This window comes from Saccopteryx bilineata, chromosome 4 (assembly GCF_036850765.1).
Source record: "Saccopteryx bilineata isolate mSacBil1 chromosome 4, mSacBil1_pri_phased_curated, whole genome shotgun sequence".
Classification (NCBI taxonomy): Eukaryota; Metazoa; Chordata; class Mammalia; order Chiroptera; family Emballonuridae; genus Saccopteryx; species Saccopteryx bilineata.
In genome coordinates, this window is record NC_089493.1 from 165,978,004 (window position 1) to 166,004,802 (window position 26,799).

General features: G+C 37.6%; 1 protein-coding gene across 2 annotated transcripts in view; it reads left to right on the plus strand.

Moving 5' to 3' along the window:
- The window catches only part of ANKHD1 (ankyrin repeat and KH domain containing 1), a 145,940-nt gene that overhangs the window by 117,830 nt on the left and 1,311 nt on the right, over positions 1-26,799 (plus strand). Inside the window, exons 23-32 of one of the 2 annotated variants that reach the window (XM_066272700.1) lie at positions 7,492-7,587; positions 8,412-8,528; positions 11,108-11,282; positions 12,254-12,710; positions 13,181-13,327; positions 16,037-16,186; positions 16,329-17,932; positions 23,802-23,978; positions 25,065-25,265; positions 25,882-26,057. In XM_066272700.1, coding sequence (XP_066128797.1) covers positions 7,492-7,587; positions 8,412-8,528; positions 11,108-11,282; positions 12,254-12,710; positions 13,181-13,327; positions 16,037-16,186; positions 16,329-17,932; positions 23,802-23,978; positions 25,065-25,265; positions 25,882-26,057 — 3,300 coding nt within the window. Of the gene's footprint in view, positions 1-7,491; positions 7,588-8,411; positions 8,529-11,107; positions 11,283-12,253; positions 12,711-13,180; positions 13,328-16,036; positions 16,187-16,328; positions 17,933-23,801; positions 23,979-25,013; positions 25,266-25,881; positions 26,058-26,799 lie in introns of both variants that reach the window. The other variant, XM_066272699.1, reaches the window with a different exon arrangement.

Sequence of the window (26,799 nt, forward strand, 5' to 3'; positions counted from 1 at the left end):
CCTAATTCGAGTGTGCTGATCTCAAATCTGACATTAGTCTTTCTCTGTAAGCTGCAGTTTTTTTGCAATTCAAGATTTTAGGTTTTCATTTTATTGTAAAATTTTCAACATTTAGTTTAATGAAGTAGAATGTCTTCTTGGGCATCATCTTTGTGAAAATATAATTTATATAATGCAGTAAATACACTAATACACTAAAAGATATGATTGCATCAGAATTTGTCTACAATTTCAAAATAGGACATATTAAAACACTTTAATCATAAAATTTGTGCGAAAATTATTTAAATTCTGTTCAGACAAAAATTTGCGTTTGTAGCTCTTGCGTTTGTGTACTTGTTGAGGACAATCTCGTTTGATGCTCCAGCAGTAGTCTGCTCATCACTAACAGCTCCAAGATTTTCGGGAAACTTATCAAGGTGACTGTTCAGAAAGTGAATCTTTTTTTTTTTTTTAATTTATTTATTAAATATAATGCAGTGACATTGATAAATCAGGATACATATGTTGAGAGAAAACATCTCTAGATTATTTTGACATTTGATTGTGCTATATACCCCTCCCCCAAAGCTAAATTGTCTTCTGTCACCTTCTATCTGGTTTTCTTTGTGCCCCTCCCCTCCCCCAACCCCGCTCTCCTTCTTCACCCCCTCCCCCCTACCCCCACCCCCCACCCCTGTTGCCATCACATTCTTGTTCATGTCTCTGAGTCTCATTTTTATGTCCCTTCTATGTATGGATTCATATAGTTCTTAGTTTTTTTTCTGATTTACTTATTTACTCCGTATAATGTTATCAAGGTCCATCCATGTTATTGTAAATGATCTGATGTCATAATTTCTTATGGCTGAGTAGTATTCCATAGTATATATGTACCAAAGCTTTTTAATCCACTCGTCCTCTGACGGACACTTGGGCTGTTTCCAGATCTTCGCTATTGTGAACAATGCTGCCATAAGCATGGGGGTGCATTTCTCCTTTTGGAGCCGTTCTATGGTGTCCTTGGGATATATTTCTAAAAGTGGGATAGCTGGGTCAAAAGGCAGTTCGATTTTCAGTTTTTTGAGGAATCTCCATACTGTTTTCCACAGTGGCTGCACCAGTCTGCATTCCCACCAGCAGTGCAGGAGGGTTGCCTTTTCTCCACATCGTCGCCAGCATTTATTCTGTGTTGTTTTGTTGATGAGCGCCATTCTGACTGGTGTGAGGTGATATCTCATTGTGGTTTTCTCTAATGATTAGTGATGTTGAGCATTTTTTCATATGCCTATTAGCCATCTGTATGTCCTCTTTGGAGAAGTGTCTATTCATCTCTTTTGCCCACTTTTGGATTGGATTGTTTGTCTTCCTGGTGTTGAGATTTACAAGTTCTTTATAAATTTTGGTTATTAACCCCTTATCATATATTGTCAAATATGTTCTCCCATTGTGTAGTTTGTCTTTTTATTCTGTTCTTCTTGTCTTTAGCTGTGCAAAACCTTTTTAGTTTGATATAGTCCCATTTGTTTATCCTGTCTTTTATTTCACTTCCCCATGGAGATAAATCAGCAAATATATTGCTCCGAGAGATGTCCGAGAGCTTACTGCCTATGTTTTCTTCTAAGATGCTTATGGTTTCACGGCCTACATTTAAGTCTTTTATCCATTTTGAGTTTATTTTTGTGAGTGGTGTAAGCTGGTGATCTAGTTTCATTTTTTTGCAGGTAGCTGTCCAATTTTCCCTACACCATTTGTTAAAGAGGCTGTCTTTACTCCATTGTATTTCCTTACCTCCTTTGTCAAATATCAGTTGTCCATAAAAGTGTGGGTTTATTTCTGGGTTCTCTGTTCTGTTCCATTGATCTATATGCCTGTTCTTATGTCAGTACCAGGCTGTTTTGAGTACAATGGCCTTGTAGTATAACTTGATATCAGGAAGTGTGATACCTCCCACTTTATTCTTCTTTCGTAAGATTGCTGAGGCTATTCGTGTTCTCTTTTGGTTCCATATAAATTTTTGGAATATGTGGTCTATATCTTTGAAGTATGTCATTGGAATTTTAATTGGTATTGCATTGAATTTATAGATTGCTTTGGGTAAAATAGACATTTTAATGATGTTTATTCTTCCTAACCATGAGCACCGTATATGCTTCCACTTGTTTGTATCTTCCTTGATTTCTTTTATCAATGCTTTGTAATTTTCCGAGTACAAATCTTTAGTCTCCTTGGTTAAGTTTATTCCTAGCTACTTTATTTTTTTGGTTGTAATTGTGAAGGGTATTGTTTCCTTAATTTCTCTTTCTGACTGTTCATTGTTGGTGTATAAAAATGCCTCTGATTTCTGAGTATTGATTTTATATCCTGCCACTTTGCTGAATTCATTTACCAGGTCCAGTAGCTTTTTGACTGAGACTTTAGGGTTTTCTATATACAATATCATATCATCTGCAAATAATGATAGTTTTACTTCTTCTTTTCCAACTTGAATGCCTTTTATTTCTTCTTCTTGTCTGATTGCTGTGGCTAGGACTTCCAGGACCATGTTAAATAAGAGTGGTGAAAGGGGGCACCCCTGCCTTGTTCCTGATCTTAAGGGTATTGCTTTTAATTTTTGCCCATTGAGTATGATGTTAGCTGTGGGTTTCTCATAGATGGCTTTTATCATGTTGAGGTATGTTCCCTGTATTTCCACTTTGCTGAGAGTTTTGATCATGAATGGGTCCTGGATTTTATCAAATGCTTTTTCTGCATCTATTGAAATTATCATATGGTTTTTCTCCTTCTTTTTGTTTATGTGATGAATCACATTGATTGATTTACGAATATTGTACCAGCCTTGCCTCTCCAGAATAAATCCCACTTGATCATGGTGTATGATTTTTTCCATATATTGTTGGATTTGGTTTGCTAATATTTTGTTGAGAATTTTAGCATCTATATTCATCAGAGATATTGGCCTATAATTTTCTTTCTTTGTGTTGTCTTTGCCTGGTTTTAGAATCAGAATTATGCTCGCCTCATAAAAGGAGCTTGGAAGTCTTCCTTCCTCTTGAATTTTTTGAAATAGTTTGAGAAAGATAGGAGTTAGTTCTTCTTTGAATATTTGGTAGAATTCCACTGTGAAGTCATCGGGCCCCGGACTTTTCTTTGTTGGGAGTTTTTTGATAACTGTTTCAATCTCATTTGTTGTAATTGGTCTGTTTAGGTTTTCTGATTCTTCCAGATTGATTTTTGGAAGATTGTATGTTTCAAGGAATTTGTCCATTTCATCTAGATTGTCTAGTTTTTTGGCATACAGTTCTTCATAGTATTTTCTTACAATATTTTGTATTTCTGTTGTGTCAGTTGTTATTTCTCCTCTCTCATTTCTAATTTTATTTATTTGAGTCCTCTCTCTCTTTTTCTTGGTGAGTCTACTTAAAGGTTCATCAATCTTGTTTACCTTTTCAAAGAACCAGCTCCTAGTTTCATTGATGCTCTGCATTGTTTCTTTAGCCTCTATGTCATTTATTTCTGCTCTGATCTTTATTATTTCCTTCCTTCTACTACATTTGGGCTTTACTTGCTGTTCTTTTAGATGCAGGGTTAAGTTGTTTATTTGAGCTTTTTCTAGCTTCTGAAAGTGTGCCTGTAGTGCTATGAACTTCCCTCTCAGCACTGCTTTCGCTGTGTCCCATAAATTTTGAGTTGATGTATGCTCATTGTCATTCGTTTCTAGGAATTTTTTTATTTCTTCTTTGATCTCATTCTTAATCCATTCATTATTTAACAACCTGCTATTTAGTTTCCATGTGTTTGAGAATTTTTGAGCTTTTCTGTTGTGATTCATTTCTAGTTTCATGCCGTTGTGATCGGAGAAAGTGCTTGATATGATTTCAGTCTTCTTAAATTTGTTGAGACCACTTTTGTGCCCTAACATGTGGTCTATCTTAGAGAATGTACCATGAGCACTTGAAAAGAATGTATATTCTGCTGCTTTAGGGTGAAAGGTTCTGAAGATATCTATTAAATCAAGTTGATCTAGTGTTTCCAATAAGTCTGCTGTTTCTTTGTTAATTTTCTTTCTTGAGGATCTATCTAGTGATGTTAGTGGGGTATTGAAATCCCCTACTATTATTGCTGTTGATCTCACCCTTTAAATCCATCAAAGTCTGCTTTATATATTTGGGCGCTCCTATATTAGGTGCATAGATATTTATAATAGTTATATCTTCCTGTTGGATTACTCCCTTTATCATTATGGATTACTTCTTTATCTCTTACTATATCCTTTGTTTTAAGTCCAATTTGTCTGATATAAGTATTGCTACCCCAGCTTTTTTTTCATTTCTGTTTGCATGAAATGTTTTTTCCATCCTTTTACCTTCAATCTATGTGTGTCTTTTGTTCTAAGGTGTGTCTCTTGTAGACAACATATGTATGGGTCCTGTTTTCTTATCCACGCAGCTACCCTATGTCTTTTGGTTGGATCATTTAATCCATTTACATTTAAGGTTATTATTGATATGTAGTTGTTTATTGCCATTTTCTTCTTTAAAGGTATATTCCTTTTTTGCTATATTCTTTTCCCACTTTGATCTGTTTACACCAGGCCCCTTAACATTTCCTGCAGGATTGGTTTGGTTGTAATGAATTTCTTGAGTTGTATTTTGTCTGGGAAGCTTTTTATTTCTCCTTCGATTTTAAACGATAGCCTTGCTGGATAAAGTAGTCTTGGTTGTAGGTTCTTGTTCTGCATTACTTTGAATATTTCTTGCCATTCCCTTCTGGCCTCAAGTGTTTCTGTTGAGAAGTCGGATGTCATCCTTATGGGGGCTCCTTTATAGGTGATAACTTTTTTTTCTCTTGCAGCTTTAATATTTTCTCTTTATCGCTTAGCTTTGCTACTTTAATTATGATGTGTCTTGGTGTAGGTTTCTTTGGGTTTCTCTTTAATGGAGTCCTCTGTGCTTCTTGGACTTGTGAGAGTTTCTCTTGCATTAATTTAGGGAAGTTTTCAGCTATGATATGATTGAACAAAGTCTCTATCCCTTGTTCTTTTTCTTCTTCTTCAAGAACCCCTATGATGCGGATGTTATTTCTCTTCATGTTGTCACAGAGCTCTCTAAGAGTTTCCTCTGACTTTTTGAGTCTCTTTTCTCTTTTCTTCTCTGCTTTCATGCCTTCATTCCAGTTGTCCTCTAACTCGCTGATTCAATCCTCTGCTCTATCTATCCTGTTTTTAATTCCTTCCATTGTGGTCTTTATTTCTGATATTGTATTTGTCATCTCCGACTGATTCTTTTTTATACTTGCTATTTCTTTATTTAGATGTTCATAATGACCGTCCATTGTTATTCTAAGATCCCTAAGCATCCTTAAAATCATTATTTTGAACTCCTCATCTGGAAGTTTGATTATTTCCATATCACTCAGTTCATCTCTTGAAGGTGTCTCTTGTGGTTTCATTTAGATTGCACTTCTTTGTCTTCTCATCATCTGTTTTTGGGTGTTTTATTTGTAGAGTTGGTTGAGTCTAGGCTTGGTGTTATCTGCCTCCAGTTTTCAGTTGTGTTATTTCTAGGTCTTCTTGGGTTGGTATATAGGAAATGAATCTTAAAGCTCATGTTACATCCAATGTCACGGAAAGCCAACAGCATTCTTTGAACCAGTAGTTCATATTTTTCTGCTTTTTTGTTGCCAAGGAAGTTCTTTGTAACTGCCACAAAAGACTGCCATGCTGCTTTCTCCTCCTTATTTATCTTCCTGGCAAATTCTTTGTCACGTATGAGGGTTCGAATTTGAGGTCCATCAAATATACCTGCTTTTTTTTTTTTTTTTTCAGAGACAGAGAGAGAGTCAGAGAGAGGGATAGACAGGGACAGACAGACAGGAACAGAGAGATGAGAAGCATCAATCATTAGTTTTTCATTGCATGTTGCAACACCTTAGTTGTTCATTGATTGCTTTCTCATATGTGCCTTGACTTCGGGCCTTCAGCAGACCGAGTAACTCCTTGCTGGAGCCAGCGACCTTGGGTCCAAGCTGGTGAGCTTTTTGCTCAAACCAGATGAGCCCGTGCTCAAGCTGGCAACCTCGGGGTCTCAAACCTGGGTCCTCTGCATCCCAGTTCCATGCTCTATCCACTGCGCCACCACCTGGTCTGGCGAATATACCTGCTTTTATCTTCTCAAAAGACAAGGCAGGAAAAGCAGAAATAATATGTTGAAAGCATTCACTTTCTCTATTCAAAGCCTGAACAAACTGCTTCATTAAGCCAAGTTTGATGTGAAGTGGGGGAAAAATGATCCTGCCTTGATTAACTACAGGTTCATTCACAATATTTTGCATCCCTACTTCCAGAGTTTCACATTTCGGCCACTCTTTCTGTGTCCAGTGTTTCTCCCGAGCTTGGCTGTCCCACAAACACAGAAAGCAAGGATACTTTGTGAAACCTCTCTGTTGTCCTAGCAGGAAATTTACCATTTTAAGATCCACACAAATAATCCAGTTATGCTCCTCATACTTCAGAAAGTCGAGGACAATTTTTGTCATTATAATCTTCTCTCAGATGAGTTGAATAACCAATTGAAACCGCTGAAAATAGGCGATATATGCACGTGTCACAAATGATGAAATATTGCACCTTTGACGTTGAAGTGTGTAACAGCCACATATATAACAGAATGTGTCAGGACTATTCTTATATTTATACCTACTCGAAGAAGCCATGATTCAATCATAAAACAAAACAAGAGGGTGTTTTTATCAGATAATAATTTTTTACATTTAAAAATAACTACAATTATGTAAAAGTGATGTTTGTAAAACATTAATTGCCTTGTGGTTATGTTCAATCCAAAAGTCATTGCCCTTTAACTCCAATTTAAAAACCAATGCATGCCATTAACTGTAACAAAAAGAAATTAAAATTGCATATAAACTAGAGCATGCACCAAAAAATGGATTTCAGATTTGGAATCAGCGATTCAGAAATATATAGAAACAGTTCTAAAACCTCATGCAACAGAAAATGAAAAAAAAAATTTGTTCCACAGTGATTATTCAGCCTCTGTAATGACGTTTAGAAAGTGTTTTACCGAGATTCAAGTCATAGGACTCAAATGCTTTGTTTAGTAGCATGAGAATGAAAGTAATGCTTTGGCATCTAGAGCATCCTTTTTGTTTTTAGGACTAAGTTATGTTTTAAACTGAGGTTTATTTTACATCACCGATTTAATTTTAATAGAGTTATTCAAAGAGATACCTTTTTTCTACTAATTTTTTTCAACTTTTAATGGGAAATGGGCATATTAAATTCAGGAAAATTTTTTAGTCCACCATATATTTCTGAGTATGTACTTCTCTTTTTCTGTTTATAAACTCAACATTTTTTATTTTTATAATTATAATTTGTAGTTTAGTAAACCATCTGCAAGTGTTACTATACCTTTCACTCTTAAGCTTTTAAGCATATGCGTAAAATTTCAAGGAATTCTTTTGTGTATTCTTTTGTTGTACTCTTTACAGGGTCATGTAAAAGTTGTTCAATATTTGGTGAAGGAAGTCAATCAGTTCCCCTCTGATATAGAATGCATGAGATACATAGCAACAATTACAGATAAGGTAAGTTTAATATGCTATTGAAGCACATTTTTGTTCTTTGTAGAAATAGTGCCAAAATGTGCAGTTACCAACCTGTTCTTTTTTTCCTCTGTGTGACTGATCACCTGACTTTTCTATGCTTTCGTTTCTCCATTTGTAAATTGAGGATTATTATAATACTTTTGTTAAATTATAAATTTTCTTGTTCTCGTGAACCATAACTACGGTGACTGCAGCAAAAGTGTATTACTAGACCACTAGCCTGATTTAGAAAGTTTTCTAAGAGAACGTATAAAGATTTTAGGAAATGGTTCTTTCTTTCTTTCTTTCTTTCTTTCTTTCTTTCTTTCTTTCTTTCTTTCTTTCTTTCTTTCTTTTTTTAGAGGGCAGGGGACAGACAGTCAGGGAGAGAGACAAAAAGCATCAGATCTTCATTGTGGCACCTAAGTTGTTCATTGATTGCTTTCTCATGTGTGCCTTGGGGAGGGGGGGCACCAGTCACCAGTGATCCCTTGCTTAAGCCAGGAACCGTGGGGTCATGGTAATGATTCCACACTCAAGCCAATAACCCCACGCTCAAGCTGGTGAGCCATGCTCAAGCCGGCGATTTAGAGGTTTTGAACCTGGGTCCTCTGCATCCTAGGCTGACACTCTATCCACTGCATTACTGCCTGGTCAAGTGGAAATGGCTCCTTATTTTAGTAAAAGTTTTATTCATGACTAGACTCAAAGGATACTATGGTTTAGTGAATTTTAAATTATTTTGGTATGCTAATTAGCTCATTTGACTTGATCTGTTTATGTTATGTGTTTCTATATTGACGTAATTCCATTTTCCATCATAGGAACTGTTGAAAAAATGTCACCAGTGTGTTGAGACAATTGTGAAGGCTAAAGACCAACAGGCTGCAGAAGCAAACAAGAATGCAAGTATTCTTTTAAAGGAACTTGATCTGGAAAAGGTGAGTGGGAAAAATAATTTTCCTTACTAGAAATTGTTGAAAATCTAGGATAAATTTGCCACCTATATGACTAATGCTCTTTCTTTCTTTTTTTTTTTAATGTTTATTTCATTGATTTTAGAGAGGGGATGGGAGGAAGTGAGAGAGAGACAGGAACACGGATCTGTTCCTATATGTGTTCTGACTGGGGATCGACTAGTAACCTCTGAGATTGGGAACAATGCTCTAACCAACCAGCTTAGGGCATGACCAATATTCTTAACAAAAGATCTTTCAAAGGAAATGATTAGTAGATATCAAACTACCATAATTTTTTTATTCTGATGTATCATTCATAAAATATTTTAAACCGTTTAAGTGAGGGACTAGTTTTCATGCAGATCACAATTTACCAAATGATATAACTACCTTAGTGGTTTTAACATCTATCTGAGAAGAAATTTAGTAAAATGTTGGGAATCATTTATTTATTATAAGATCTGGGCTATAATGGTGTATTAGATCCTCAATTAAAGTCTTAAGTGTATGCCTGACCAGGCGGTGGCGCAGTGGATAGAGCGTCGGACTGGGATGCGGAGGACCCAGGTTCGAGACCCCAAGGTCTCCAGCTTGAGCGTGGGCTCATCTGGTTTGAGCAAAAAGCTCACCAGCTTGGACCCAAGGTCGCTGGCTTGAGCAAGGGGTTACTCGGTCTGCGGAAGGCCCACGGTCAAGGCACATATGAGAAAGCAATCAATGAACAACTAAGGTGTCATAACAAAAAACTGATTATTGATGCTTCTCATCTCTCTCCGTTCCTGTCTGTCCCTATCTATCCCTCTCTCTGACTCTGTCCATCTGTCCCTGTAAAAAAAAAAAAAAAAAAAAAAGACTTAAGTGTCAAGCCTGACCTGTGGTGGCATAGTGGATAAAGCGTCGACCTGGATCGCAGAGGTCACTGGTTCAAAGCCTTGGCTTGCCTGGTCAAGGCACATATGGTAGTTGATGCTTCTTGCTCAGCCCTCCCTTCTCTCTTTCTCTCTTTTCTCTAAAAATGAATAAACTCTTTAAAAAGTAAAAATAAAAATCAAACACTTAAGTGTCAAGTATCCTAGCATGTATGGTAAAATGGAAAAAGTTAAAAAAACAAAATAACATTTCTGAGGCTCAGTCTGCTTACCAGGAAAATCAGGGTGTTGTTATTGAATTTAGAATTTATATTAAAAGAATCAACTCCATGACCAAATAGTCATTCTAGGAAAGCAAGAGATAGCTTCACATGAAGATATTTTGTTGATTAAAGGAAGAAAAGAGATGTGATCATTTTGAGAAATGTTAAAATTAGACACTAATTCTTAGTTTAAAAAATACAAAACAAAACTTATAAGCTAAGAACAGAAGGAAAGACTGCTTACAAATCAATGAGAAAAAGAGAACTTGCTCAGAATAAAAAATGATCACACGGATGGGCAATTCACAGAAAAAGAAATAGAAATGTTTGCCCTGGCCTTGGTTAGAGCATCCTGATATGCAGAAATACAAATGTTCACCAAATAGATGGAGAGTGTTCAACTTCATAAATAAACAAAGAAATATACAGTATAGTAGTGATTTAAATTTTTTGACATTAAATTTTTTTTCACCATACTATCAAAGCATAAAATTTAAAGGTCTGGTAATAGCTATTTCCATTAATATGGAGAGTATGGAGAAATTAGCACTCTAGTATGATTTTTTAAAGTATGGTGTAAATGAGTATAACCATTAATAGAAGTGGTTGACAAATGAATCAATTAGAAAAGTCAATACCCTTAACTCCAGCCATTCCGCTCACAGAAATTTTACCTAAGGTAGGTAGACAAACTCTTAAAGATGTGAATGTAATAAGATCACTCGTTGTATTGCTTATAATGAGGGGGAAATTATAAACTTTAATCTTATTAATTAGGGAATTTATAAGTTTTAGTATCTTCATGATAAACTTAATTAGAGTTAAAATTAGAAGGAAAAAAGTTACCTTCATTTTTAAATAAAGTGAAATTTGAAGTTAGATCACAGCTAGGGCCCCATTCACATCGATAGTTTTATTTTTGTGTAACTGCCCAGGGACATGGTCAGCAATTCCCTAAATAGCATTTGGACTTATGCCAACAAGTGATGAAATGATTTTTAATTGAATATGCAGTCTCTTCTTTCAGTCAGTCCTTAGCCCCTTTCTCATTAACATGGAGGATTTGCAATTTTTTTCTATAAAATGCCAAATAGTAAATAGTTTAGGCTTTGCATGTGGTCTGACTGTGGGTAACTGAAACTGCAGAAAACAAAACTGGATAAGGAGTGACTGCTGTATACTTGAAACAAGACCCTTGCCAGATGTATGATTTGTAAATTTTCCCTCCTTTTTATGGGTTGTCTGTACTTTCTTGATGGTTCCTTTGAAGTATAAAAACTTTTATTTATCAGGATGTCCAGTTTATTCCTTTTGTTGCTTTTATAAATGTGTTTTGAGACTGACATGATATATAAACAAAAAATCTTTCATTCTTTATTTTAAATTATTGCTTTGTTGATAATCTATGATATACCTACTTTACTTGCAGTCAAGAGAGGAGAGCAGAAAGCAGGCGCTTGCAGCTAAAAGAGAGAAAAGGAAAGAAAAGAGAAAAAAGAAAAAAGAGGAGCAGAAAAGGAAGCAGGAGGAAGATGAAGAGAACAAACCTAAGGAGAATTCCGAACTACCAGAGGATGAAGATGAAGAGGAGAATGATGAAGATGGTGAGAAATTACCTGTGATAAAATTCTCCTGTATTGATCAACTTCATTTTGAATGCTTTTTGCTTTAATTAATTCTAGTTAATTATTCAGTTATCTTAATCTGAAATTGACAATTGACTCTTACAGTAAATATTTTTAAGTAATATTTTACATTGTAAAGTGACACAGAGAAACAGAATAGGAAAGACGAAAGTAATTTGAGGAAGTCCAGTTGTAATTTAAGTCACCCTATAAAACACCAAATATGTCCTAAAAGTAGTATAGGGAGAGAGGTTTGCCAGGCTCTTCTCTACTCTCCCCTCCCCCAGTGGGAAACTGGGAGAGGTCCATTTCCTCAATAAATTTTTAGCTAAGGTTCAGGCTCAAAGCTCTATAGCCTCGAGTTTATTACTCTCAAAGAGTTGTTTATTGTACTGACAGTACTGACAGTGTTTGTAGTAGGCAAATAATCTTGCTGTGTTTGAATTCTAATTCTAAAATCCTATTTGAAAAATCTCCTAAATTCAAACTATATTGTGATTTTTGGTTAGTTCGTGAGATTGGCATTTCAGAGCTTAAGAATGTTAACAGTATAAATGTTTTATACCAATTTGGACATCAAAATATGATATAGGCCTGACCTGTAGTGGCGCAGTGGATAAAGCGTCCACCTGGAAATGCTGAGGTCGCCAGTTTGAAACCCTGGGCTTGCCTGGTCAAGGCACATACGGGAGTTGATGCTTCCGGCTCCTCCCCCCTTCTCTCTCTCTGTTTCTCTCTCTCCCTCTCTCTCTCCTCTCTAAAAATGAATGAATAAAAAAATTTTTTTTTTAAATGATATATCTGTTCTAACAACAGTAAAGATTTCTTTATTTACTAGTAAATACTGGTCAAAGAAAAATATGATGTAAGGGACTAAATTATGAAACACTGTAATTTGTTTTGAGATCGGTAGCTCTCAATGTAATTTTTATCCTTTTTAATAATTTCAGTGGAGCAAGAAGTTCCCATTGAGCCTCCCAGTGCAACCACCACCACCACAATTGGAATCTCTGCAACATCTGCAACATTCACAAATGCTTTTGGGAAAAAAAGGGCCAATGTTGTGACAACCCCCAGCACCAATCGGAAAAATAAGAAGAACAAAACAAAAGAGACCCCTCCCACTGCACCTTTAATATTACCAGAACAACATATATCCTTAGCACAGCAAAAAGCAGACAAAAATAAAATAAATGGAGAACCCAGAGGTGGCGGTACAGGTGGAAATAGTGATTCAGATAACGTGGACAGCACAGATTGCAACAGTGAGAGTAGCAGTGGTGGTAAGAGCCAAGAGTTAAATTTCACTGTGGATGTGAATGCCTCTGGTGACAGGAGATACCCCTCGCTGCTGCTCCATTCCCAAGAAGAAAAAACGAGTACCGCTGCTTCTAAAACTCAAACACGGTAAATTTTTCTGATTTGTAAACTCGACATCCAGCTGTACTTCTTAATGTCTACCACAATAATTTGAAGTTTCTTTTTCAAGCACAACTTGTTTTAAACAGTTTAAGTCTACCTCATTATCTTTCTTTAGTATTCAAAAGTGAAATTCATCAATGTTCTAATCATGTGGTAGTTATGAAATGAGATTATTAAAAATGTTTATGATTCCATTTTGAAGTTGAAAATATTAGCATACCTTGATTTTCACTGTCATTTTTATTGATTGTAATACAACTTTTGGCTGCTGAATCCATTTTTATACTAAAATAGATGTTGGACTCTGTCCTATTTCTGTTTTTCTGGATTGTTGATAATTTGATGTGCCAAATTTTAATTCAAATATTTCAGAGTAACTTTGTCCATAAAGTATTCTCTTGAGTTTCTAACTTAAAATTTACCTTTTATTGGACTTGATATTTCTCTCTTCTCAGACTTGAAGGCGAAGTGAATCCTAATTCCTTATCAACAAGCTACAAGTCAGTGTCATTGCCAGTAAGCTCTCCAAACATAAAGCTGAATCTGACTAGCCCCAAAAGGGGGCAGAAAAGAGAAGAAGGGTGGAAAGAAGTTGTACGAAGGTAAGTAGAATTAATCTTATCTTTTTAACTTTCATAGACCATACAGATTCTCCTCTGCCAGATGGTTACCCACTTAATTAATGAATAATTTGAAAATAGTTATTTTTATTTATTTATTTTTTTAGTGAGAGAGACAGAGACAGGAACAGGTAAGGAAATAGATGAGAAGCATTAACTCATAGTTGCAGCACTTTAGTTGTTCATTGATTGCTTCTCATACGTGCCTTGACCAGGGGCCTTCAACCAAGCCAGTGACCCCTTGCTCACGCCAGTGACCTTTGGCTTCAAGCCAGTGACTTTTTGGGCTCAAGCCAGCGACTGTGGGGTTATGTCTATGATCCTACGCTCAAGCCAGTGGCCCCGCACTCAAGCCAGTGACCTCATGGTTTTTAACCTGGGACCTCAGTGTCCTAGGTCGATGCTCTCTATACACTGTGCTACCACCAGTCAGGCTAAATGTTATTGTTATTCTTTTAAACTATAGGGTCATACTAAATCCAAAGTAGTCTAATACAAAATTAGAAGCAATGTATAAATTTGCATGTGTATTTTATATGAAACAGCTAATGTTGGCTTTAGAATTAAAAAAATCATTTTATTAAAATAAGATTTACAGAAGTTTATAAACCATACAAAATGTTCACAAGCTTCTTTTTCAAGGGAAGATTCTACACTTGACAGCAAAGTGTTATTAGTGAGGGCTATGATGTTTATTTAGTGGTTCCATATTAGTTCAGACAATAAAGCTTATCTATTTATGGTGTTTAAAACAAGTTAGACCTGGCTAGAGAGCATATTCTGGAAACTGGTTAGCTGCTTTTACTGCGGTAAAATCATTAAAATTAAAACTACCTTCATCCTCAGAAAAAGAAAGAAACACCTACACCCCTGCAGCTAACCCTAGCAACTACCTTTATTCACACTGCCTTATCCTTAAGTCATGGTGGAGGAAATAAATAAAAGCAGATAAAGGCCATTGCTTTTAAATGTTACACACAATCCAGGTGATACTTTTAGTCTCTGTTCACGCTTTACAACATGGAATCAGGACAGGACATAAATTTGCTAATGTGCATTTAATCACCAAAGGATGGAGGTATCTGGGCTTTTATTATATAATGTTCCCATGACTTTGTGTTTATAAATGCAAACTAAAAAGGAAGAAATCTTGGCAGAATAGGAGATGTGATGCACACTTAATAATCATATTGACTTAGTATTATTTATGGCATATTGCTTACTCCATGCTCTGGTTTTCAAAATACCTAAATATATTCTTCTCAACTTGTCTAAATTAAGATGATAAATTTTGATTATGAAATATACTTTAGGGGCTGCCATTGAGTAGTCTTCTGGAAGGAGTAGTCTTAAGTTTAAAGGCCCCTGCCTCAAAGGGGGAATCCTACGGACTACCAATGACCACATGAAAATAATGGGTGCTCTTCTCATTTTTTTGTGCCAGCAAATACTAGGTTTCTTTGATAGTCCTGGAGGGCTGTTGGCCCATCTTGTCAAATGCTAGTATCAGCCTCTAGTCTTCTCTCTGTCTCCACTCACCTCACATACAAGTGGAAGACCCAGGTTCTGCTTGTGAGTTGCTTTTCATGTAGTTCAAATCCAAGACTTTATTCTTTATTGCTAATTATAAGTTTGTTGGTACTGATAAGCTAGCTTCTGATACTCACTGTGAAATTTAACAATAGGATATACATTATTTTAATTTAGAGAGAGTCAATACTGTATTCACTGCAGTTTAGTTGACATGATATTTGGGGCAAATTTGAATGCTTTAGATCAGGAGCAGTCAACCATTTTATACCTACCACCCACTTTTGTATCTCTGTTAGTAGTAAAATTTTCTAACTGCCCACCAGTTCCACAGAAATGGTGATTTATAAAGTAGGAAAGTAACTTTACTTTATAAAATTTATAAAGCAGAGTTACAGCAAGTTAAAGCATATAATAATAATTACTTACCAAGTACTTTATGTTGAATTTTCGCTAAGTTTGGCAGAATAAATCTTTATAAAACAACTTACTATAGTTAAATCTATCTTTTTATTTATACTCTGGTTGCTCCGCTACCGCCCAGCATGAAAGCTGGAACGCCCACTAGTGGGCGGTGGGGACCAGGTTGACTACCACTGCTTTAGATCAGGGGTCCCCAAACTGCGGCCCCCTGAGGCCATTTATCAGGCCCCTGCTGCACTTTTGGAAGGGGCACCACCATCTCATTAGCCAAAAGCAGACCCATAGTTCCCATTGAAATACTGGTCAGTTTGTTGATTTAAATTTACTTGTTCTTTATTTTAAATATTGTATTTGTTTCCGTTTTGTTTTTTTACTTTAAAATAAGATATTTGCAGTGTACATAGGGATTTGTTCATAGTTTTTTTTATAGTCTGGCCCTCCAACGGTCTGAGGAACAGTGAACTGGCCCCCTGTGTAAAAAGTTTGTGGACCCCTGGCTTTAGATTATGAATGATTCAAATATAATTTTTATTTTAATGGCAGTGTAATTTTTACCTTTACTAAATTACATATGTGAGGTCAGTTTTTAAAATAAAAAATTCTAACAATTTCCTCTTTAAGATTTAAGAAATATTCTACAAATGTCCATGAAGAAACATTGAGATAGCCTTTTTATTTATAAATTTACTATTCAAAGACATTTGATTTCATAACTCATGTGTAGTCTTAATTTTTTAGGTCAAAGAAATTGTCTGTTCCAGCCTCAGTGGTTTCCAGGATAATGGGGAGAGGAGGGTGCAACATCACTGCAATACAAGATGTAACTGGTGCTCATATTGATGTGGATAAACAGAAAGATAAGAACGGCGAGAGAATGATCACAATAAGGTAATTGCTAGTTGTTTGTGGAACTTAAATTTTGTTAAAAGCATATTTCTGGTAGGTATGATAGAATCAAGGATTTTCTTTCATGGTAAAAATTACCTGTTTTTTTATGTTTTTGATATTGTTTTTGTTTGTTTTCTACCAGGGGTGGTACTGAATCAACAAGATATGCAGTTCAACTTATCAATGCACTTATTCAAGATCCTGCTAAGGAACTGGAAGACTTGATTCCTAAAAATCATATTAGAACACCCACCAGCACCAAGTCCATCCATGCAAACTTCTCGTCTGGAGTAGGCACCTCAGCAGCTTCCAGTAAAAACGCATTTCCCTTGGGTGCTCCAAATCTTGTAACCTCACAGGCAACAACATTATCTACGTTCCAGCCCACTAATAAACTTAATAAGAGCGTCCCAACAAATGTACGATCTTCTTTCCCTGTCTCTCTACCGTTAGCTTATCCCCACCCTCATTTTGCCCTGCTGGCTGCTCAGACTATGCAGCAGATTCGGCACCCTCGCCTACCCATGGCCCAGTTCGGAGGAACCTTTTCACCCTCTCCTAACACTTGGGGACCATTCCCAGTGAGACCTGTGAATCCTGGCAACGCAAATAGCTCTCCAAAGCATAATCCTACCGGCCGTCTACCTAACCAGAATGGAGCTGTTTTGCCCTCCGAGTCTACTGGACTAGCTACTGCCAGTTGTCCTATCACTGTCTCTTCTGTAGTTGCAGCCAGTCAGCAACTGTGTGTGACTAACACCCGGACTCCTTCATCAGTCAGAAAGCAGTTGTTTGCCTGTGTGCCTAAGACAAGTCCTCCAGCAACAGGGATTTCTTCTGTGACAAGCTCTTGTACTTCCCTGCCTTCAGTGTCCTCTGCACCTGTCACTAGTGGGCAAGTTCCCACCACACTTCTACCTGCAAGTACTCCTCAAGCCCAGCTTTCTTCACAGAAGATGGAGCCTTTCTCTGCCATGCCACCCCCCAAAGAGAAAGTATCCACACAGGATCAACCCATGGCAAACCTGTGTACCCCATCTTCAACTGCAAATAGCTCTGCCAGTAACATCCCAGGAGCTCCAGAAACTCTCCCATCTAATAGTCCTACTCCTCCCTCCAACAACACTCAGGAGGAGGCCCAGCCATCCAGTGTGTCTGATCTAAGTCCTATGTCATTGCCTTTTGTGTCTAATTCAGAACCTGCTCCATTGACTTTGGCACCACCGAGACTGGTTGCTGCTGATAATCAGGATACCAATAATTTACCTCAGTTAGCTGTACCAGCACCTCGAGTTTCTCATCGAATGCAGCCCAGAGGTTCTTTTTACTCAGTGGTACCAAATGCAACTATACACCAGGATCCCCAATCTATTTTTGTTACAAACCCAGTTCCTTTAACACCACCTCAAGGCCCACCAACTGCAGTGCAGCTTTCTTCAGCCATGAACATTATGAATGGTTCTCAGATGCACATTAACCCGGCAAACAAATCGCTGCCACCGACATTTGGCCCAGCCACACTTTTCAATCACTTTAGTAGTCTTTTTGATAGCAGTCAGGTGCCAGCTAACCAGGGTTGGGGAGATGGTCCCCTATCTTCACGAGTTGCTGCAGACACCTCTTTCACTGTTCAGTCAGCGTTCCTGAATAACTCTGTTGTTGGACACTTGGAAAACGTGCACCCTGACAACTCCAAGGCGCCTGGCTTTAGACCACCTTCCCAGCGAGTTTCTACTAGTCCAGTTGGTAAGTTATTACAGGCAGTCTGTTGGTTACAAATGAGACAGGTTCTGAAGATTTGTTCTTAAGTTGAATTTGTATGTAAGTTTTAACAGGTACATTTACCTGTTAAGTGCAACTACGATGTTTGTCTTAACATAGTATTTTTACCTTTTTGTGCATATAATACTTGACCGTTTTCAAATATAACCTTAAACATGATGCAGAAAATGATGGACTTGTTGGAGAGGATGGGAGTGGTGTTAGAGAGTCAATTTGATTCTAATGCTGGAGTCAGTTTTTGAAGTAGGCATCAAGGGAGGTTTGTACAGAGCTTTTCTTTTTCTCATCATAAATGGCCCTGTAGCATCTCAGGCCTTTGGTGACTGTGTGGTAAACTATGGCGAACCTCTCTGTATTCAGGATCTGCTCCTTTAACTTTGCTATTCCTGCTTCAATGAGATGAAAAGCATCAGCTAACTCTCCTATAGAAAATTTTTTCAGTTCTGGAGTTTCTAAGTCCCTGATTTTTTCCCTAAGTGCTGTCATCTGCTGCTCTAGTTCCATAAGGTCTTCATTGGTTAGAGAGTTCCATTGATTACTTCACTGGTAGTCAACCTGGTCCCTACTGCCCACTAGTGGGTGTTCCAGCTTTCATATAAATAAAAAGATAGATTTAACTATAGTAAGTTGTTTTATAAAGATTTATTTTGCCAAACTTAGTGAAAATTTGACATAAAGTACTTAGTAAGTAATTATTATTATATGCTTTAACTTGCTGTAACTCTGCTTTATAAATTTTATAAAGTAAAGTTACTTCCCTACTTTATAAATCACCATTACTGTGGAATCGGTGGGTGGTTAGAAAATTTTACTACTAACATAGATACAAAAGTGGGCTGTAGGTATAAAAAGGTTGACTACCCCTGGGTTAGTTCTTCGCCATGGGAGTCGAGTAACTCTATGATGTCGTATTCACTGATGCCCAGCTGCGGTCAATTATCAAAATCCCTTAATGGTGCTCTGTTTGTAAGTACAAGTTGTGACTTACTGTATAACTATCACTGCAGCTCCATTTGGGGCTCTAACCGCGTAATCTAATATTCTAAGATAATATAAAGTGTTTATTTTGTACATATTATTGCATAATCTTAAAGGAATGAGAGTATGCCATAAATAGTAAAGACCCTTTAATGATTTCTGATTGGGCAAAAAGAGTAGCTGTAAGTAAGTCCCTCACATATATTGAGCTGCTGTATGTTCTCTGTATGACCTCTCTGTTCCTCATAGAAATGACCTTGTATCAGTCCATTTTCTTAGAATTGGTATAACATGGTATTAATAAAACAAGACTTATAAAGTGCTTCAAAGATAGACTTTAAAAAAATCACAGTGAGCCTGACCTGTGGTGGCGCAGTGGATAAAGCGTCGACCTGGAACGCTGAGGTCACCAGTTTGAAACCCTGGGCTTGCCTGGTCAAGGCACATAAGGGAGTTGATGCTTCCAGCTCCTCCCCCCCTTCTCTCTCTCTGTCTCTCCTCTCTACAATGAATAAATAGGCCCTGGCCGGTTGGCTCAGTGGTAGAGCGTCGGCCTGGCGTGCTGGAGTCCCGGGTTCGATTCCCGGCCAGGGCACACAGGAGAAGCGCCCATCTGCTCCGCCCCTCCCCCTCTCTGTCTTTTTCTTCCCCTCCCGCAGCCAAGGCTCCATTGGAGCAAAGTTTGCCCGGGCACTGGAGATGGCTCTGTGGCCTCTGCCTCAGGCACTAGAATGGCTCTGGTTGCGGCAGAGCAACGCCCCAAGATGGGCAGAGCATCGCCCCCTGGTGGGCATGCCGGGTGGATCCCGATCGGGCGCATGCGGGAGTCTGACTGCCTCCCTGTTTCCAACTTCGGAAAAATACAAAAAAAAAAAAAAAAAATCACAGTGATTGTCTGACCAGGTGGTGGTACAGTGGATAGAGCATCAGACTGGGATGCAGAGGACAGGTTTGAAACCCTGAGGTCGCTGGCTTGAGCCCAAGGTCACTGGCTTGAGCAACAGGTTCCTCACTCTGTTGTAGCCCCCAGTCAAGGCACATATGAGAAAGCAATCAATGAACAACTAAGGTGCTACAACAAAGAATTGATGTTTCTCCTCTCTCCCTTCCTGCCTGTCTGTCCGTATCTGTCCCTCTCTCTGACTCTCTCTCTGTCTTTTAAAAAAAAAAAATCACAGTGATTGCCCTGGCCAGATAGCTCAGTTGGTTAAACATCGACCCAGTGTGCCCTGGTTGTGAGTTTGATAACCAGTCACGGCACATGCAAGAGTCAACCAATGAATGCATAAATAAGTGGAACAATGGATCATTGTTTCTCTCTTGCTTGATCTCCCTTCCTTCTCTCTCTAAAATTTCAGTAAATAAAGAAATTTAAATTAGTAAATAAAATAAAATCATAGTGATTGCTTATTTTCTCAGATTTAAAAATTTTGAGTTACAGGGATGTTTAGGCTCATTAATCTTTATTTTTTGTTTTCATTCTTGGATGTTTAGACCAGATATTAAATGATGATATTTAATATACTGCTCACAAAATTTAGGGGCTATTTCAAAATAAAAATAGCGATAAAAAAAAGCATTTGATTTTTTTTTTAATTAAACAAGAACATCAGAAAAGCAAACAAGCCAAAGAAAGTTGTTTTATTATGCAGTGAAATGTAAAACCAACTTTTATTTCATTGGTAAAAATGCACTATACAAAAGGCTGAAAGTACTGGAGTATCTGCACGTTCCCTGATCCCTTAATTTTTGGAGCAGTGTAGTACTCTGTTATTTACAGTAGATGGAGCTGGTTGAAGAGATCCAGCCACCTGTGAGCTCCTTATTTTAAAAAGACCAGTTTAGATTTAACTATTCATTTCTTAAAATCAGAAATTAGCTGCTGAGGCATTGTAAGAAATATATAGAAAGATAAGAAGCCAAGTTGGTTGGAGATATTTGGAAAACCAAAATCTATTTTCCAGAGTCTAAGAACCAAATTTCACTCAAGTCTGCACTATTCTGAAAAACAAATTAGAAATTGTGGTGGCAGGCCTAGAATGGGGTTAAGAATTATTGTCACTTAGCATTTTTCTTCCAGTTGGAAAACTGTCCCATACTCCACCTTCCTTTATTGCTAATTATAAATTGATCTATGTTGTTTAAATTTTGAGTTTATGGGTATGGTAGAGCCTTAGCTATCATTTCTGATATGTTTCCATTTACTTGTCTTTTCAGGAAAATGTAGCTCTACAAGTTTACATGAGACCATCTACAGTCCAAAATTTTCTCTAGGATTTTTTTCTTTTTTTATAAATAGGTATCTATCTTAACTTTTCATTGGGGGAGACTAATAGAGGTTTTCAGATACCCCATCATAAGAAAAGAGCTCATTGCCAGTGCTCAGGCTGGGATAGAAGACATTAATTAATTCTTGACTTGATTGGCACTAACTAATATGTGAATTTAGAGTTGCTTACCATGAGTTGGAGTTTAGAGCTCTCATTTCCAGTGTTTGAGCCCTTTATTTATTTTTTATTTTTATTATTATTATTTATTTTTCTGAAATGAGAAGTGGGGAAGCAGAGAGACAGACTCCCACAGCAGAGAGACCGGATCCACCTGGCAAGCCCATTAGGAGGCAATGCTCTGCCCATCTGGGGTGTTCCTCCATTGCAACCAGAGCCATTCTAGCACCTGAGTTGGAGGCCATGGAGCCATCCTCAGCGCCCAGGCCAACTTTGCTCCAGTAGAGCCTTGGCTGTGGGAGTGGAAGAGAGAGATAGAGAGGAAGGAGAAGGGGGAGGGTGGAGAAGCAGATGGGCGCTTCTCCTGTGTGCTCTGGCTGGGACACGAATCCGGGACATCCACACGCTGGGCAAGCACTCTAACACTGAGTCAGCCAGCCAGGGCCATGTTTGAGCCCTTTACTCTTCACATACTAACTACGTCCCAGAAAATCTACAGATTATTAATGTCTAGGGGAAAAAAGTCAAGGAAATCATCCCTCTTGTTTGGTTTTGGGACTTTGATTATTCAGATCCATAACATCAAAATATTATGAATTATAATAATAATAAAAAAGCATGAATTAATCCTTGACCTTTCTTCTGGGGTCCAAGGACTGATTAAGCTTGGCCTTATTTCTTAACTGCCTCTGTGGTTTCTTTTGTTGGTGCTCTTCTCTCCTGGATAATATTTACTCTCCTGGTTTACAGATGAGAAATAGTAATACTTAAGAAGATGAGAACAGTTATGAAAAAACTGAAACCTTCAAACACTGCTGGTGAAAATTTAAAATAGTACAGCCACTTTGGAAAAAGTTTGTCAGTTCCTCAAAAAGTTAAAGAGTTACCGTATGTTCTAGTAATTCTACTACTAAATATACCTAAGAGAAAACATGTCTTCACGAAAACTGGTACATAAATGTTAATAACAGCATTATTCATAATATAATAAGATACTATTTTTAATTGTAATATATAATAGCTATAATCATAGTGTATTAATATATTATTATAAATTCTATATAATCAGATATAATAGAAAGAAGGTACTGATTTATGCTACAACATGGATGAACTTTGAAAACAGTATGCTAAGTGAAAGAAGCTAGTTACAAAAGACCACATATTGTATGATTTCAATCATATAACATTTCCAGGATAGGCAGACCAATCTACAGAGGCAAGAGTTAGTGATTCCTTAGAGGTGGGGATATGAGGTAAAGGACAATGGAGACTGTAGGGAATGCATACAGAGTTTCTTTAGGGTAGACAAAAAATTGTGATGGTTGTACAAACCTGTGAATATACTAAAAGCCTTTGAATATATACTGTAAATAGATAAATAAGACCTGCTTGAAAAAAGTTTGACAGGTTTTTTTATATATATTAACTACTTTTTTCTGAAACAAAAATACAGTCCTTTTCTAGACCCTTGTCTCCTTTCCCAAATACTTTCTCCAGAAAAAGCAGTGGAATTCGAGAAGATTGCTAAATTTAGACTTAAGCAAACTAGATAAAAATTTGGTAAGTTTGTTACCTGTTGATTTTTTTTTTCAGATAGCATACTGAAATTATCTTTAGTTTAATAGTATGCTTTTCCCTTTGTTAGGAAGGAACATTAGTAGGTTTTGTTATTCAACTTCCACAGAAAATGACTATTAGTAATACACTTTGAGATTTTCCACAAAAGTGAAAGCAGAAGTTTTTGATGAGTACCACTTAGTCACAGCATGCTCTCATTTCATGTCCCCTCCAATGAAAGCCTTGAGATTTATCTAGAACAGGGGTCCCCAAACTTTTTACACAGGGGGCCAGTTCACTGCCCCTCAGACCATTGGAGGGCCAGACTATAAAAAAGACTATGAACAAATCCCTGTGCACACTGCACATATCTTATTTTAAAGTAAAAAAACAAAACGGGAACAAATACAATATTTAAAATAAAGAACAAGTAAATTTAAATCAACAAACTGACCAGTATTTCAATGGGAACCATGCCCCTTTCACTGACCACCAATGAAAGAGGTGCCCCTTCCGGAAGTGCGGCAGGGGCTGGATAAACGGCCTCAGTTGGCCGCATGCAGCACACGGGCTGTAGTTTGGGGACCTCTGATCTAGAATATACTCCTGGGCTATCATTCTTAAAGATTGGGCTCACTTTCTTATAGCTAGTGGTGTTTGGTGATATACTTTTGGACTGCAAGAAAAAAAATGGGTTTGTGCCATACAGCATATAAATGGATTCTTTTTGCTGTGATCTACAAAATTAACATGCTTTCTTTTTGACAAGGAATTACCGTAAGTGAACCTTGGACTTTCCATTTTAAAGCCTTGGCTAATTTGGATGTCTTGGACCTGTTTTATTTCAGGGTTACCATCCATTGACCCATCAGGCAGCTCCCCATCTTCCTCTTCTGCTCCTCTGACAAGTTTTTCCGGCATACCAGGAACACGTGTTTTCCTGCAAGGGCCAGCTCCTGTTGGGACTCCTAGTTTCAACAGACAACATTTTTCTCCCCATCCTTGGACAAGCGCCTCAAATTCATGTAGGGATCCTGGAGGAACACTTCCTCAAGAGTCTTGAATAAGTTATTAAACCATTTGTTTCAGGGAATACTATGTTGTAACTTTAGTGTTCTAAACTGTATGCAGATACCCAAGGTTTGTATTGCAGTCATGTCAAAAATTGTCAGTCATTTGTAGAACAGAAAACTGGAAGGGTTGAGCTCTTCCTCCAAGTCTAAAATGCTTATATTGGGACTTGGATCAAAAAAAGAGGTACTACAAAATAATTTTATAAAAGGACCATTCAGGGACAGTATTGTAAAATAATCTCTTAAGTATGAAAATATGTTAAATTTATATATCTGGTCAGTTTGGTATGATTTCTCATTTATTTTTTACATTTTAGGCAACTGCATTATTGCCATTTATAAGTAATAGTATTCCTCTATTCTGACTTACTTCATTATTTTGAATAGATGAAGTTCTAACAGTACTTCAAAACCAATAGGATTTGATTTTTTTTTAATGAGCACCATGAGATAGTGAGTACTGGCCTTTCTGACAAAGAAAACTACCATATTATTTGACAGTCCCATTAAGAAACAAAGCCACAAATGGAATCCTATGATACGCTGCTAATATTTAACCTTCCTTCCTTATGGAAAAAATGGACTGTAGAAAGAGGGGGAAAAAAAACCACTAATGAGTGTAGAGGGCCACCAACTGTTTTCTAGACAATATGCTAGGTAATGTGCCAGATTTAAGTTAATTTAAAATATGACAATATATATTTTGATAAGATAGAACTAGAATAAAAATAAATATAGCCTTCTTTTCTAGCCTGGTTCAGTTCAATGTGAAAAAAATTTTAGACTATTTGTTTATACTTCTGTAATCAGAAGTATTATAGATAATGTTTATAGAACTTACATATTCTCATTTGAATGATCTTATAAATTATAAAAAAATTTTTACAGAACCTATGTCATGGAATAGATCTTTCCAACAAGGTTTCTCATAGTCTTATCATTAGTTTTTATATGTAATAAAACAATAGAGAAATATTTTGCCACCAGGTGACTCTCCTATTCCATCTGTTTCTTCGGGATCATCTTCACCTCTTTCAGCCACTTCCGCCCCACCAACATTGGGCCAACCAAAAGGAGGCACTGTCAGTCAGGATCGGAAGATACCACCCCCTATTGGAACAGAGAGACTAGCCCGGATTCGGCAAGGAGGGTCAGTCGCACAAGCCCCTGTGGGGACCAGTTTTGTCGCTCCTGTTGGACACAGTGGAATCTGGTCATTTGGTGTCAACGCCATGTCAGGTACAGTTAGTTACCTTGCCCTCTGTCTGGAGGAATAGCTCAAGTAACTTGTGGCATTTTGCCATTAAAACTTAGTTTCTTAAAAACAAACAAACAAACAAACAAAAAAACACTTAGTTTCTTAAAAATAAAACAAAACAAAAAAATTTTTTCCTATACTTAACGATCAGTAGGAGGAGTGTTTATACTTTTGAAGAATTCAACCCAGTCTCAGGGTGTGGAATGTTATATAGTATATATTTAATATATATAGTAATAATATATGGTATCTATAACATAATAAATATAGTTAATTAGAAGTAAAAGATTCAAAGCATATTTCTTTTATTAAGTAAGTTTTTCTATGTAAAATGGGACAATCATTTGAGTTCTTTCAGAAAGCACCTAATCTTTTGAAAGACAAGGTAGAGTGTTTGGGGTTCTCAGAGGACTTTGCCCAGTTTTCCAGGAACTTTTTGTTTTTGTTTTTGTTTTTTACAGAGATTGTCATAAATATGCCCTGAGTTCTTTAGGGGAATGATTTTGATAAACTTTAGTATGGAAAAAGATCAAGTGGTAATGTTTTGTTATTTTATCCAAATAAATATCAAACCCTGTTCTCAATTCTTCTTTCCAGAAGGTTTATCAGGTTGGTCACAGTCTGTGATAGGGAACCATCCAATGCATCAACAATTATCAGATCCAAGCACATTCTCCCAGCATCAGCCAATGGAAAGAGATGATTCTGGAATGGTAGCCCCCTCTAATATTTTTCATCAGCCTATGGCAAGCAGTTTTGTGGATTTTTCTAAAGTGAGTTGACAAACATCATTGTAACTTGTTTAACACTTTGCCAGCCAATGTAGTCACATGTTAAGGAATAGTTTGTATTGAAATAATTCTCCCTTTCGTGGAACTAATTTATTTCCATGACTTGCCAGATCTTTTACCTAATTTCAAGAGTGGATTATGTTGTCTCCAGTAGTTCAAACTATCCTGAGGATGCCTCCATCTTTCCAGAAAGCCTGAGAGATTTGAGTTTTGCTGCCACAGCTTTAGAGTGGCCTCTGCCCCTCAAAAAGCTGGCTGCCAGGCCCTGGCCGGTTGGCTCAGCGGTAGAGCGTCGGCCTGGCATGCGGGGGACCCAGGTTCGATTCCCGGCCAGGGCACATAGGAGAAGCGCCCATTTGCTTCTCCACCCCTCCCTCCTTCCTCTCTGTCTCTCTCTCTTCCCCTCCCGCAGCCAAGGCTCCATTGGAGCAAAGATGGCCCGGGCGCTGGGGATAGCTCCTTGGCCTCTGCCCCAGGCGCTAAAGTGGCTCTGGTCTTGGCAGAGCGACACCCCAGAGGGGCAGAGCATCGCCCCCTGGTGGGCAGAGCGTCCCCCCTGGTGGGCGTGCCGGGTGGATCCCGGTCGGGCGCATGCGGGAGTCTGTCTGACTGTGTCTCCCCGTTTCCAGCTTCAGAGAAATACAGGAAAAAAAAAAAAAAAAAAAAAGCTGGCTGCCAGCTCTCTAATGCCATCTGGTCTGCTCAGAGACCCTCCTGGCTGCGG